Genomic DNA, 13,334 nt, shown 5'->3' with positions numbered 1-13,334 from the left:
AACGCACCAACCAGTCGTTGAAACAAATTTTGAGATGCCTCGCCTCTTCCAGACAGGAGGACTGGTGTGAGGTATTGCCCATGGCAGAATTTGCGTTCAATTGTTGTATTAATCAGTCTATTGGCAAATCTCCTTTTCAGGTCAATTATGGGTTTGTTCCGCAGTTTGCAGAATTTTCCCGCATGGATTCTGGTTGTCCTGATGCTGAGGGTTTGGTGCAACAGTTAAGAACCCTTTGGAGGGAGGCTCAGGGGAACATCTCCAAAGCCCAGAAGAGGTACAAATATTTTGAGGACAGGAGGAGGGGGTCAGCTCCTGTGTTGGCTGTGGGGGAGGTGTGGTTGTCTACCCGTAACATCAAACTTTAGATACCCTCTATGAAGTTGGGCCCCACATTTTAGGTCCATACAAGATTATAGAGGTGATCAACCCGGTGGCCTACAGATTACACTTGCCCACTTCCTTAAAAATATCTAATGCCTTCCACAGGTCCCTATTAAAACCTGTGGGGAAGGTTAGAGAAGATTCTTCATCCAATGTTCCGCCAGTGTTGGTAGAAGGTCAGCTGGAGTACGAGATAGGGCGCATCACTGATTCACGGTGGGTGCGCCGGAGGCTTCAGTACCTAATCGACTGGAAGGGATATTCCATTGAGGATCGGTCATGGGTTCCGGCCAGTTCTGTGCACGCTGATCGACTGGTGCGGGCGGGCTTTTCATGCCAGGTACCCTGAGAAGCCTGGGGGTCCAGTGGCCCCCCGTTAAGAGGGGGAATTTGTCATGGTTAATGTCCTGTTCTCTCAGGGTTAATTTTGAATCCCTTTCGATCTGGGAGGGGTATTTATACTCACTCCAGACTAGGATTCGCTGTCAGCTATACTTTCTGTTCTAGTCTGTGTGCCTGACCTCTAGAATGTGTGCTAGGTTTGCAATGGTGTTCCTTGCTCTCTGTGGGTTACTCTGTTTGTTCTTCTGGATTTCTGACCTCTGGCTTCACTTCTGACAATCCCGTCTCACCCCTTTGGCACTTCGTGATCTCCTGGCTCCGATCTTAGCTTGTTCAAATACTCTCTTGAGTTTATCCTTTCTCTGTTCCCTGGTGTCTGTCTCTGCCCCCGATCACCTCCTACTCTGTCACATGGTTCAGGTCCTGTTTGTACCTGGTTAGTAACCCGGGGCTTTGCTCAGCTCCCTTGCTGCTGTGTGCAGCGTTTCCCACAGCAATAATACTCGGGACTCGTGACAGGTACAATACTGTGCGTAATGGTGCAATAGACATTAATATGTAGAAAAGTATGTGCCCCCCCATATGCACCTCTGAGGCTTCGCTGTCCTCATCTACATCCAGGCATTAATATGGAGAAAAGTATGTGCCCCCCACATCCACCTCTGGGGGGCTTCTCTGTCTTCATCTACATCCATAGATATTAATATAGAGAAAGTATGTGCCCCCCACATCCTCCTCCGGGGGCTTCTCTGTCCTCATCTACATCCATAGACATTAATATGGAGGAAGTATGTGCCCCCCACATCCACCTCCGGGGGCTTCTCTGTCCTCATCTACATCCATAGACATTAATATGGAGAAAGTATGTGCCCCCCACATCCACCTCTGGGGGGCTTCTCTGTCTTCATCTACATCCATAGATATTAATATAGAGAAAGTATGTGCCCCCCACATCCTCCTCCGGGGGCTTCTCTGTCCTCATCTACATCCATAGACATTAATATGGAGGAAGTATGTGCCCCCCACATCCACCTCCGGGGGCTTCTCTGTCCTCATCTACATCCATAGACATTAATATGAATTCGCTTCTCTGCTGATCAAACAACTCCCACTCTTCTGGTATTTCTACCAGATTTTAAAAGCATCTGAGGGAATCACCAGGCCTCCCCATATAACCCGCCCCTCACTGTGTGACATCACCAGGCCTCCCCATATAACCCGCCCCTCACTGTGTGACATCACCAGGCCTCCCCATATAACCCGCCCCTCACTGTGTGACATCACCAGGCCTCCCCATATAAGCCGCCCCTCACTGTGAGACATCACCAGGCCTCCCCATATAACCCGCCCCTCACTGTGTGACATCACCAGGCCTCCCCATATAACCCGCCCCTCACTGTGAGACATCACTAGGCCTCCCCATATAACCCGCCCCTCACTGTGTGACATCACCAGGCCTCCCCATATAACCCGCCCCTCACTGTGTGACATCACCAGGCCTCCCCATATAACCCGCCCCTCACTGTGTGACATCACCAGGCCTCCCCATATAACCCGCCCCTCACTGTGAGACATCACCAGGCCTCCCCATATAACCCGCCCCTCACTGTGTGACATCACCAGGCCTCCCCATATAACCCGCCCCTCACTGTGTGACATCACCAGGCCTCCCCATATAACCCGCCCCCCACTGTGTGACATCACCAGGCCTCCCCATATAATCCGCCCCTCACTGTGTGACATCACCAGGCCTCCCCATATAACCCGCCCCTCACTGTGTGACATCACCAGGCCTCCCCATATAACCCGCCCCTCACTGTGTGACATCACCAGGCCTCTCCATATAACCCGCCCCTCACTGTGTGACATCACCAGGCCTCCATATATAACCCGCCCCTCACTGTGTGACATCACCAGGCCTCCCCATATAATCCGCCCCTCACTGTGTGACATCACCAGGCCTCCCCATATAACCCGCCCCTCACTGTGTGACATCACCAGGCCTCTCCATATAACCCGCCCCTCACTGTGTGACATCACCAGGCCTCCCCATATAATCCGCCCCTCACTGTGTGACATCACCAGGCCTCCCCATATAACCCGCCCCTCACTGTGTGACATCACCAGGCCTCCCCATATAACCCGCCCCTCACTGTGTGACATCACCAGGCCTCCCCATATAACCCGCCCCTCACTGTGTGACATCACCAGGCCTCCCCATATAACCCACCCCTCACTGTGTGACATCACCAGGCCTCCCCATATAACCCACCCCTCACTGTGTGACATCACCAGGCCTCCCCATATAACCCGCCCCTCACTGTGAGACATCACCAGGCCTCCCCATATAACCCGCCCCTCACTGTGTGACATCACCAGGCCTCCCCATATAACCCGCCCCTCACTGTGAGACATCACCAGGCCTCCCCATATAATCCGCCCCTCACTGTGTGACATCACCAGGCCTCCCCATATAACCCGCCCCTCACTGTGTGACATCACCAGGCCTCCCCATATAACCCGCCCCTCACTGTGTGACATCACCAGGCCTCCCCATATAACCCGCCCCTCACTGTGTGACATCACCAGGCCTCCCCATATAACCCACCCCTCACTGTGTGACATCACCAGGCCTCCCCATATAACCCACCCCTCACTGTGTGACATCACCAGGCCTCCCCATATAACCCGCCCCTCACTGTGAGACATCACCAGGCCTCCCCATATAACCCGCCCCTCACTGTGTGACATCACCAGGCCTCCCCATATAACCCGCCCCTCACTGTGTGACATCACCAGGCCTCCCCATATAACCTGCCCTTCACTGTTTCTCTTGTCCTCAGCATAACAGTAGTCCTAAGACTTTCATTAAAAATGTTTTCCCACCATCAAAAGTTCATTTTAACCAATAAGTCTTGGAATAATAATAATTAACACAATTGGTTGTGATTAAATAAAATGTTCCTGTGCCGAGATAATCTTATAAATGTCCCCTGTTGAGCCGTATTGGAGCAGTGGATGGGTGCATTGTCCCTAGGGACCCACTGACATGTACATTAGGGTGTGTGGAGGAAATAACACCACACAACATGACCAAAATAGCAATTGTGAGATTATTGTTTATTGCCAGAAAATCGATTGTAAAATATTGGATTAGAGAGGAGCCGCCGTCCAGACGCAAATTTATTGCTCAAACGAACCATAGAAATACTGGAAAGAAGTATGTACACCGAGAGGAATAACCAGGAACACTTCCATAAACTATGGCGGGCGTGGTTGGATAGGATTGTACTACTGTAGCACAAAACTCACGGTACACCGTAATATTGTTGGATAAGTGTTAATAACGGACGAAGTGTTGTTTGCCCTGGGAACGGTCTCCATGGGGGGAAGTTACTGCAATATGGCAAAACGAGCATTATTATGTCATATCTGCTCTAAGGTTTATGTTCAATAAAATGCTGTACTGTGTAATGGTGGTGTCTGAGCGTGCAGGAACATGGTCTGACCACAGCTCCTGGGCGGGGGAGGAAGCAGAAGACTATACACACATTACAGTATGGGATCACAGCTGACTCTTTCTGTGAGGTAAAACATTTGACTGCCTGTTTTTAATCAATATTTCACCTCAAAGAAAGTATCAGCTTTGATCCCATGCTGTAATGTCTGTATACTCTCTTGTGCTTCCTCCCCTGCCCAGGAGCTGTGGTATGATCAGACCATGTTCCTGTATGGTCAGACACGACCATTACACAGTACAGCAGGGGACATTTATAAGATTACATCAGTACAGGAACATTTTATTTATCATATCCAATTGTGGAAATTTTTATTATTCCAAGATCTATTGATTAAACACAACTTTTGTTCTTGGAAAATCCCTTTTAATCCTCTACTGACAAGGAGGTAGCAAGGTGTTGTTTCTATACAAGTTACCAAGCGTCTGCCGCTATGGGCTCCTTACTATGCCGTTACCTTTTTCCTCTCCTTCTCCAGCACTCTCCACTGCTCGCAGCACTCCTCCAGCTGCATGTGGAGCTCATTAGCGGGGCCGCTACGATTCCTCGATGGGCGATATTTGTTGAATGGAGCAGGAAAGGGGAGAAACGGCGGAGGAGCATCACTGCAGAACAAGTCACTGATAAATGGGGGAAAGGGGCCGAGATCATCACAGTGGAACAGATCGATGAGGTCAGAGTATGGGAAGGGAGGAGGAAAAGGGAGGCTGCTGGGAGGAGAAAACGATGGGTGGTTAAAAGGGAGGTTCTGGCTTTGCTTGAGGTCGGCCATTAATGAAAAGGAGGGCAGGAAGGAAGCGTTGATGAAGTCTGACATATTTCCCACGCTAGGGTCCTGCTTCCTCTGGAACCCACTATAGATGGGTGGGATCGGCTTCCCATATTGGGGGTTCCACCCTCGCCTCCCCCTTCTCTCTGTATTAGTAATGGGCGAGCTTGGTTTTTTGGCATATCTCTCAGGGCGGCCAGGGGCAGACGTCTGCTGTGGAGGGGACCAGTTGGGTGGGTAGTTTTGTGGCGTGTTACAATACACTCCCTCCTTACTGGGAGACAGATGACTGAAGGCCTTCCTTCGATTTTCTTGGTAAGGTGGGCCATTTTGTTGCCCCTCTTTTTTGGCCAAGGGTATACCAGAGAAATGTCCGGGATGATGAGTAGGTGATCCATCGGACATCGTGGAGCCCACGGGTGATGGTAAAGGGCTGCTCGCTTGATTTTCGTTTCTAGCCGTCTCCATTTCTAACCATTTCTGGTGAAACCCTTCACTTGGTAGGAGCGGCGTCTCTCGATAATTAAAGTTGTCAACCTTAAGAAAGGTGCTGAAGCTGTCGGGAGCTCCGCTGTAGGGCATCCTGTGCGTAGACTCTCTAGGATTGTAGTACGCTGGTGTGTGGACGCTCAGAGGTGTGAAGTCACCGGCAGACCTTCCATACAAGTCTTTATCCCAGGAGTCCCTCATACCTGAACGGTTCTTTGGACCCACTGGAGTCTGCTTCATGAATCTTCCCTTTGTCTTGTCATCTCTGCACCAGGGTCTATGGACACCTGCATATTCCTGAGGTCCCTTCTGGGACTGAGCGTTAGCTGAGGGGTTCAGACGGTCCATGCACTGGTCAGTTCTCTCCATCGGCTGTAAAGAAGTACTGAGATCTAGTGCTGGATTTTCGATGTAGAGATCCTTCAGGAAATCTTCCACTTGAGCACTACAGGCTTTTGGGCTGGAAATCCAATTGTCCAGCAAGCCGAGGTCCTCAAACCCTCTGTGAAGAGACTCCATGTCCGGCAGCTTCCTCCCTGACTCCTCATAGAGCGGAGGGCTGAGTACACTGGGAAAGTCTGGACGTCCTGAAGCCATACTGGGAGTAGACTCAGAAAGGTGATGATGGTCGGCAGTGGCCCAGAGAGGAGGGAACAGTCTAGAGAGTGAATTCCTGAAAATCCCAAGCACATTAGTGAGAAAGGAGGATAAAGATGTGACTGCACCCTAAAGAACGTACGTGAGAAGTGCCGCACTCAACCCAGCCCCACTCCCCCGTTATCAGCAGCAACGTCCGCCTCCCCCGTTATCAGCAGCAAGGTCCGACTCCCCCGTTATCAGCAGCAAGGTCCGACTCCCCAGTTATCAGCAGCAATGTCCGACTCCCCTGTTATCAGCAGCAAGGTCCGACTCCCCCATTATCAGCAGCAAGGTCCGCCTCCCCCATTATCAGCAGCAACGTCCGACTCCCCCATTTTCAGCAGCAACGTCCGACTCCCCCATTATCAGCAGCAACGTCCGACTCCCCCGGTCATCAGCAGCAACGTCCGACTCCCCCGGTACAAGCACCAACGTCCAACTCCTCCGTTATCAGCAGCAACGTCCGACTCCCCCATTATCAGCAGCAACGTCCGACTCCCCCGGTCATCAGCAGCAAGGTCCGACTCCCCCGATACAAGCACCAACATCCAACTCCTCCGTTATCAGCAGCAATGTCCGACTCCCCCGGTACAAGCACTAAAGTCCAAATCCGTTATCACAGCAACGTCTGACTCCCCCGGTCATCAGCAGCAAGGTCTGACTCCCCCGTGATAAGAAACAAATGTCCGACTCCCCTGTCACGTAATCGGCAGCAATGTCCGACTTCCGCCCAGACCTTGCCGTTATTGGCAGCAACATCTGACTCCCGTCCGCCATTATCAGCAGCAATGTCCAACTCCCCCATTAGCAGTGCAGCATAATTGAGGATCAGCAGACACAGACATGACAACCAGCTCCATCATGACATATATGTCACCCCCGATCACTAAGCGCCGGCGTCCCCTCTGCTCTTTACTCACCAGTCTGTAACTCCATCCCTGTCATTATCCTCTTCCAGAAATCGTGACTCTGACCCAATCACACTGGAACGCGGCTCCTCTGAGAAAGCTACAGGCGAACTATGCGAATAAAGGAAGGGTTAATGTCATTAGATAAAGAGACAGACAAAAAACATTCATAGGCCTGGAGGACCCTCCACAAGGTTTCCCCCATACAGTGATACGACCTCCATACAGAATAATACGACCCTGTCCCCCCATACAGTGATACAACGACCCCCACACAGTGATATAATGACCCCGTCCCCACAGTGATATAATGACCCCGTCCCCACACAGTGATATAATGACCCCGTCCCCACACAGTGATATACGACCCCGTCCCCTCATACAGTGATACAACGACCCCCACACAGTGATATAATGACCCCGTCCCCCAGTACAGTGATATACGACTCCATCCCCCATAGCGATTTAATGACCCTGTACCACCACACAGTGATATACGTCCCCATTCCCCTATACAGTGATAGAATGACCCAGCTCCCCATACAGTGATATAACAACAATGTCCCCCACATACAGTGATATAATGACCCCGTTTTCCCCCGCGGTACCTTTCGTCCTTATGGCCCCAGGTGCTGGGGGCCCCGGCATCATCCACACATACAGACCAGCTGCTGTATAACTTGGACTGAGGAACCGTCGCAGCTGCACTGGGAATCTCAGTGATAAATTGGGTGAGCAGAGGAGCGTCCATCCTCCGAATCATGAGCTCCATCTGCAGAGAGAAGTGAGAAGTGTAAAGTATGGTGGACACTCAGAAAACTACTATGCAGTACAACTCCCAGGATTTCTGCAAGCACAGTACAGAATCTATCAGAGATAGTGGCAGAAACAAGCAATCTCACACCCTGTGCCCACAATCATCACAGAAACCCCTGCAACTGTGACACGGGCAACAACACTGACATGAGAAGCGACACCGATAAGGGCAGTAACACCGACACAGGCAGCGACAACAACACGGGCAGCGACAACGACATGGGCAGCGTCAACGACACGGGCAGGGACAAAGACACGGGCAGCGACAAAGACACAGGGAACGACGATACAGCAGCGACAACGACATGGACAGTGACAATGACACGAGCAGAGACAACGACACGGACAGCACCATCGACAGTGACAAGGGCAAGACAGGTAGCTTTAACGACAGCTACAAAGTCAAGGGGAGCATCAAGGACAGCTACAATGACACAGGGAGCGACACCGACTGCTACAATGACACAGGGTGGGACACTAACAGCGACACCGACATGGGGAATGACGACACAGGCAGCAACCGCGACATGGGGAGCGACACCGACATGAGGAGCGTCAACGACAGCTACAATGACACGACAAGTGACAAAGACGAGACAGCAGCGACAAAGACATGGGCAGTGACAGCAACACGGGGAGTGATGACACGGGCAGTGAAAACGACACGGAGAGCGTTAACGAAAGCTACCATGATACAGGGAGCGACACGGACAGCTACAATGACACGGGGAGTGACAACGACAGCTACAACAAGGGTAGCGACACTGACACGATCAGAGACAACGACAGAGAGGTACAACGACAAGAGGAGCGACAACGACATGGGGAGCGACAATGACAAGAGGGGCAACAACGACACAAAAACAATCACAAGAGGAGCGACAAGGACACAGGGAGAAACAATCACAAGAGGAGCGACAACGACAAGGGGATGGACAACGACAAAAGGAGCAACAACGACAAGGGGATCGACAACGACAAGGGGAGGGACAACACGGGCAGCGACAACAACATGGGCAGCGACAACGACACGGACAGCACCACCAACAGTGACAAGGACAACGCTACCGACAGTGACAAGGACACGGGCGAGACAGGGAGCTTCAGTGACAGCGGCAATGACACGGGAAGGGACACCGACAAGGGCAGCGACACCGACATGATCAGAGACAACGACACGGGGAGGGAAAATGACAAGAGGAGCGACAACGACAAGAGGAGCGACAACGACACGGGAAGCGACAATGACAAGAGGAGCGGCAATGACACCGGCAGTGACAATGACAACAGGAGCAACAACCACAAGGGGATCGACAACGACACGGGGAGGGACACCTACACGGCCAGCAACAACGAAATGGGCAGAGACACTGACAGCTACAATAACATGGGGAGTGACAACGACACGGGGAGCGACAACAACAAGAGGAGCAACAACAACACGGGGAGCGGTAGCAACACGGTGAGTGACAATGACACAGAGCAACAACGGCACAGGGAGCGACAGCAACACGGCGAGCGACAGCGACATGGGGAGCGACAACATGGGGAGCGACAACGACATTCGGAGCGACAGAGTCATGGGGAGCGACAATGACACAGAGGGACAACAACACACGGAGCGACAGTCATGGGGAGCGACAATGACACTGAGGGACAACAACACACGGAGCGACAGTCATGGGGAGCGACTGACACAGAGGGACAACAACACACAGAGCGACAGTCATGGGGAGCGACAATGACACAGAGGGACAACACACGGAGCGACAGAGTCATGGGGAGCGACAATGACACAGAGGGACAACAACACAGGGAGCGACAGTCATGGGGAGCGACAATGACACAGAGGGACAACACACGGAGCGACAGAGTCATGGGGAGCGACAATGACACAGAGGGACAACACACGGAGCGACAGTCATGGGGAGCGACAATGACACTGAGGGACAACAACACACGGAGCGACAGTCATGGGGAGCGACAATGACACTGAGGGACAACAACACACGGAGCGACAGTCATGGGGAGCGACAATGACACAGAGGGACAACAACACACGGAGCGACAGAGTCATGGGGAGCGACAATGACACAGAGGAACAACAACACACGGAGCGACAGTCATGGGGAGCGACAATGACACAGAGGGACAACAACACACGGAGCGACAGAGTCATGGGGAGCGACAATGACACAGAGGAACAACAACACACGGAGCGACAGTCATGGGGAGCGACAATGACACTGAGGGACAACAACACACGGAGCGACGGTCATGGGGAGCAACAATGACACAGAGGGACAACAACACACGGAGCGACAGAGTCATGGGGAGCGACAATGACACAGAGGGACAACAACACACGGAGCGACAGTCATGGGGAGCGACAATGACACAGAGGGACAACAACACACGGAGCGACAGTCATGGGGAGCGACAATGACACAGAGGGACAACAACACACGGAGCGACAGTCATGGGGAGCGACAATGACACAGAGGGACAACGACACACGGAGCGACAGTCATGGGGAGCGACAATGACACAGAGGGACAACAACACACGGAGCGACAGTCATGGGGAGCGACTGACACAGAGGGACAACAACACACGGAGCGACAGTCATGGGGAGCGACAATGACACAGAGGGACAACAACACACGGAGCGACAGAGTCATGGGGAGCGACAATGACACTGAGGGACAACACACGGAGTGACAGAGTCATGGGGAGCGACAATGACACAGAGGGACAACAACACACGGAGCGACAGAGTCATGGGGAGCGACAATGACACAGAGGGACAACGACACACGGAGCGACAGTCATGGGGAGCGACAATGACACAGAGGGACAACAACACACGGAGCGACAGTCATGGGGAGCGACAATGACACAGAGGGACAACAACACACGGAGCGACAGTCATGGGGAGCGACAATGACAGAGGGACAACGACACACGGAGCGACAGTCATGGGGAGCGACAATGACACAGAGGGACAACAACACACGGAGCGACAGTCATGGGGAGCGACAATGACACAGAGGGACAACAACACACGGAGCGACAGTCATGGGGAGCGACAATGACACAGAGGGACAACAACACACGGAGCGACAGAGTCATGGGGAGCGACAATGACACTGAGGGACAACACACGGAGTGACAGAGTCATGGGGAGCGACAATGACACAGAGGGACAACAACACACGGAGCGACAGAGTCATGGGGAGCGACAATGACACAGAGGGACAACAACACACGGAGCGACAGTCATGGGGAGCGACAATGACACAGAGGGACAACAACACACAGAGCGACAGTCATGGGGAGCGACAATGACACAGAGGGACAACAACACACGGAGCGACAGAGTCATGGGGAGCGACACTGACTAGCCCTGACAGGAGGAATAACATGAACTAGAACTGATATGACAGGAGGAGTAGCAGAGCTGCACACACGCTCCCAGCATGGGGCAGCGTATACAAGGTGTTGCTAAGTGATTAGGAAGGTGTAGACGCCACGGTCCCCACCCCGGCTAAGACCAGGACGTAAGTCAGCAGAGAAGAGTGATAGCGACACGGTCCAACAGCGCCACAGCCACGAGATACCCCAGGACTATGGGCCTCACTGCAGAGGCTGCATCCATCTGCCAGGAAATTCCGACACCAACGCCTGCGGCCTGCAGACCCCTGACTTCTCCTAGTGGCCACAAAGTAAAAAGTCCCACTCATAGCTCAGGACCAGAGGAGCTTACACGGTCAGTGATTCCCATCTGCCGACCTCGGCCATGTCCAGGCTCTGATGTCACTCGGCGGAGGATGGGGGCCGTATTCTCGCGTGGAGACAGAGTAAAAAATACAACAATGCAACTCTCCACAAGACCACTGGGTGGCAGCAAATCACAATCTATTAAAGAGACAGGCCCCTCTTACAAGGTAGAGGTTCTATCAGCGCTGGAGTGTATGAGAGGGGCTGGTATCACTCACAAAGTGTATATACAGTGCAGAGCAAAAGTTTGGACACACCTTCTCATTTAAAGATTTTTCTGTATTTTCATGACTATGAAAATTGTACATTCACACTGAAGGCATCAAAACTATGAATTAACACATGTGGAATTATATACTTAACAAAAAAGTGTGAAACAACTGAAATTATGTCATATTCTAGGTTCTTCAAAGTAGCCACCTTTTGCTTTGATGACTGCTTTGCACACTCTTGGCATTCTCTTGATGAGCTTCAAGAGGTAGTCACTGGGAATGGTCTTCCAACAATCTTGAAGGAGTTCCCAGAGATGCTTAGCACTTGTTGGCCCTTTTGCCTTCACTCTGCGGTCCAGCTCACCCCAAACCATCTCGATTGGGTTCAGGTCTGGTGACTGTGGAGGCCAGGTCATCTGGCGTAGCACTCCATCACTCTTCTTGGTCAAATAGCCCTTACACAGCCTGGAGGTGTGTTTGGGGTCATTGTCCTGTTGAAAAATAAATGATGGTCCAACTAAACGCAAACCGGATGGAATGGCATGCCGCTGCAAGATGCTGTGGTAGCCATGCTGGTTCAGTATGCCTTAAATTTTGAATAAATCCCCAACAGTGTCACCAGCAAAGCACCCCCACACCATCACACCTCCTCCTCCATGCTTCACGGTGGGAACCAGGCATGTAGAGTCCATCCTTCACCTTTTCTGCGTCGCACAAAGACACGGTGGTTGGAACCAAAGATCTAAAATTTGGACTCCTCAGACCAAAGCACAGATTTCCACTGGTCTAATGTCCATTCCTTGTGTCCTTTAGCCCAAACAAGTCTCTTCTGCTTGTTGCCTGTCCTTAGCAGTGGTTTCCTAGCAGCTATTTTACCATGAAGGCCGGCTGCACAAAGTCTCCTCTTAAGAGTTGTTGTAGAGATGTGTCTGCTGCTAGAACTCTGTGTGGCATTGACCTGGTCTCTAATCTGAGCTGCTGTTAACCTGCGATTTCTGAGGCTGGTGACTCGGATAAACTTATTCTCAGAAGCAGAGGTGACTCTTGGTCTTCCTTTCCTGGGGCGGTCCTCATGTGAGCCAGTTTCTTTGTAGCGCTTGATGGTTTTTGCCACTGCACTTGGGGACACTTTCAAAATTTGCCCAATTTTTCGGACTGACTGACCTTCATTTCTTAAAGTAATGATGGCCACTCGTTTTTCTTTACTTAGCTGCTTTTTTCTTGCCATAATACAAATTCTAACAGTCTATTCAGTAGGACTATCAGCTGTGTATCCACCAGACTTCTGCACAACACAACTGATGGTCCCAACACCATTTATAAGGCAAGAAATCCCACTTATTAAACCTGACAGGGCACACCTGTGAAGTGAAAACCATTCCCGGTGACTACCTCTTGAAGTTCATCAAGAGAATGCCAAGAGTGTGCAAAGCAGTCATCAAAGCAAAAGGTGGCTACTTTGAAGAACCTAGAATAT

General features: G+C 51.7%; 1 protein-coding gene across 4 annotated transcripts in view; it reads right to left on the bottom strand.

The window, feature by feature from the left end:
* LOC143781275 (uncharacterized) overlaps positions 1–13,334 on the bottom strand; it is a 38,861-nt gene that overhangs the window by 12,949 nt on the left and 12,578 nt on the right. For 3 of the 4 annotated variants that reach the window (XM_077267787.1, XM_077267786.1, XM_077267785.1), the window contains exons 2-4: positions 7,658–7,821; positions 7,062–7,160; positions 4,702–6,175 (exon numbers count right to left, since the gene is read on the bottom strand). In XM_077267787.1, coding sequence (XP_077123902.1) covers positions 4,702–6,175; positions 7,062–7,160; positions 7,658–7,821 — 1,737 coding nt within the window. Of the gene's footprint in view, positions 1–4,701; positions 6,176–7,061; positions 7,161–7,657; positions 7,822–11,631; positions 11,755–13,334 lie in introns of those variants that run through there. The other variant, XM_077267783.1, reaches the window with a different exon arrangement.

Source organism: Ranitomeya variabilis, chromosome 6, assembly GCF_051348905.1.
Source record: "Ranitomeya variabilis isolate aRanVar5 chromosome 6, aRanVar5.hap1, whole genome shotgun sequence".
In the NCBI taxonomy this organism is placed as follows: Eukaryota; Metazoa; Chordata; class Amphibia; order Anura; family Dendrobatidae; genus Ranitomeya; species Ranitomeya variabilis.
The sequence above is the reverse complement of the archived record's forward strand: the minus strand, read 5'-3'. Positions and strand labels throughout refer to the sequence as shown.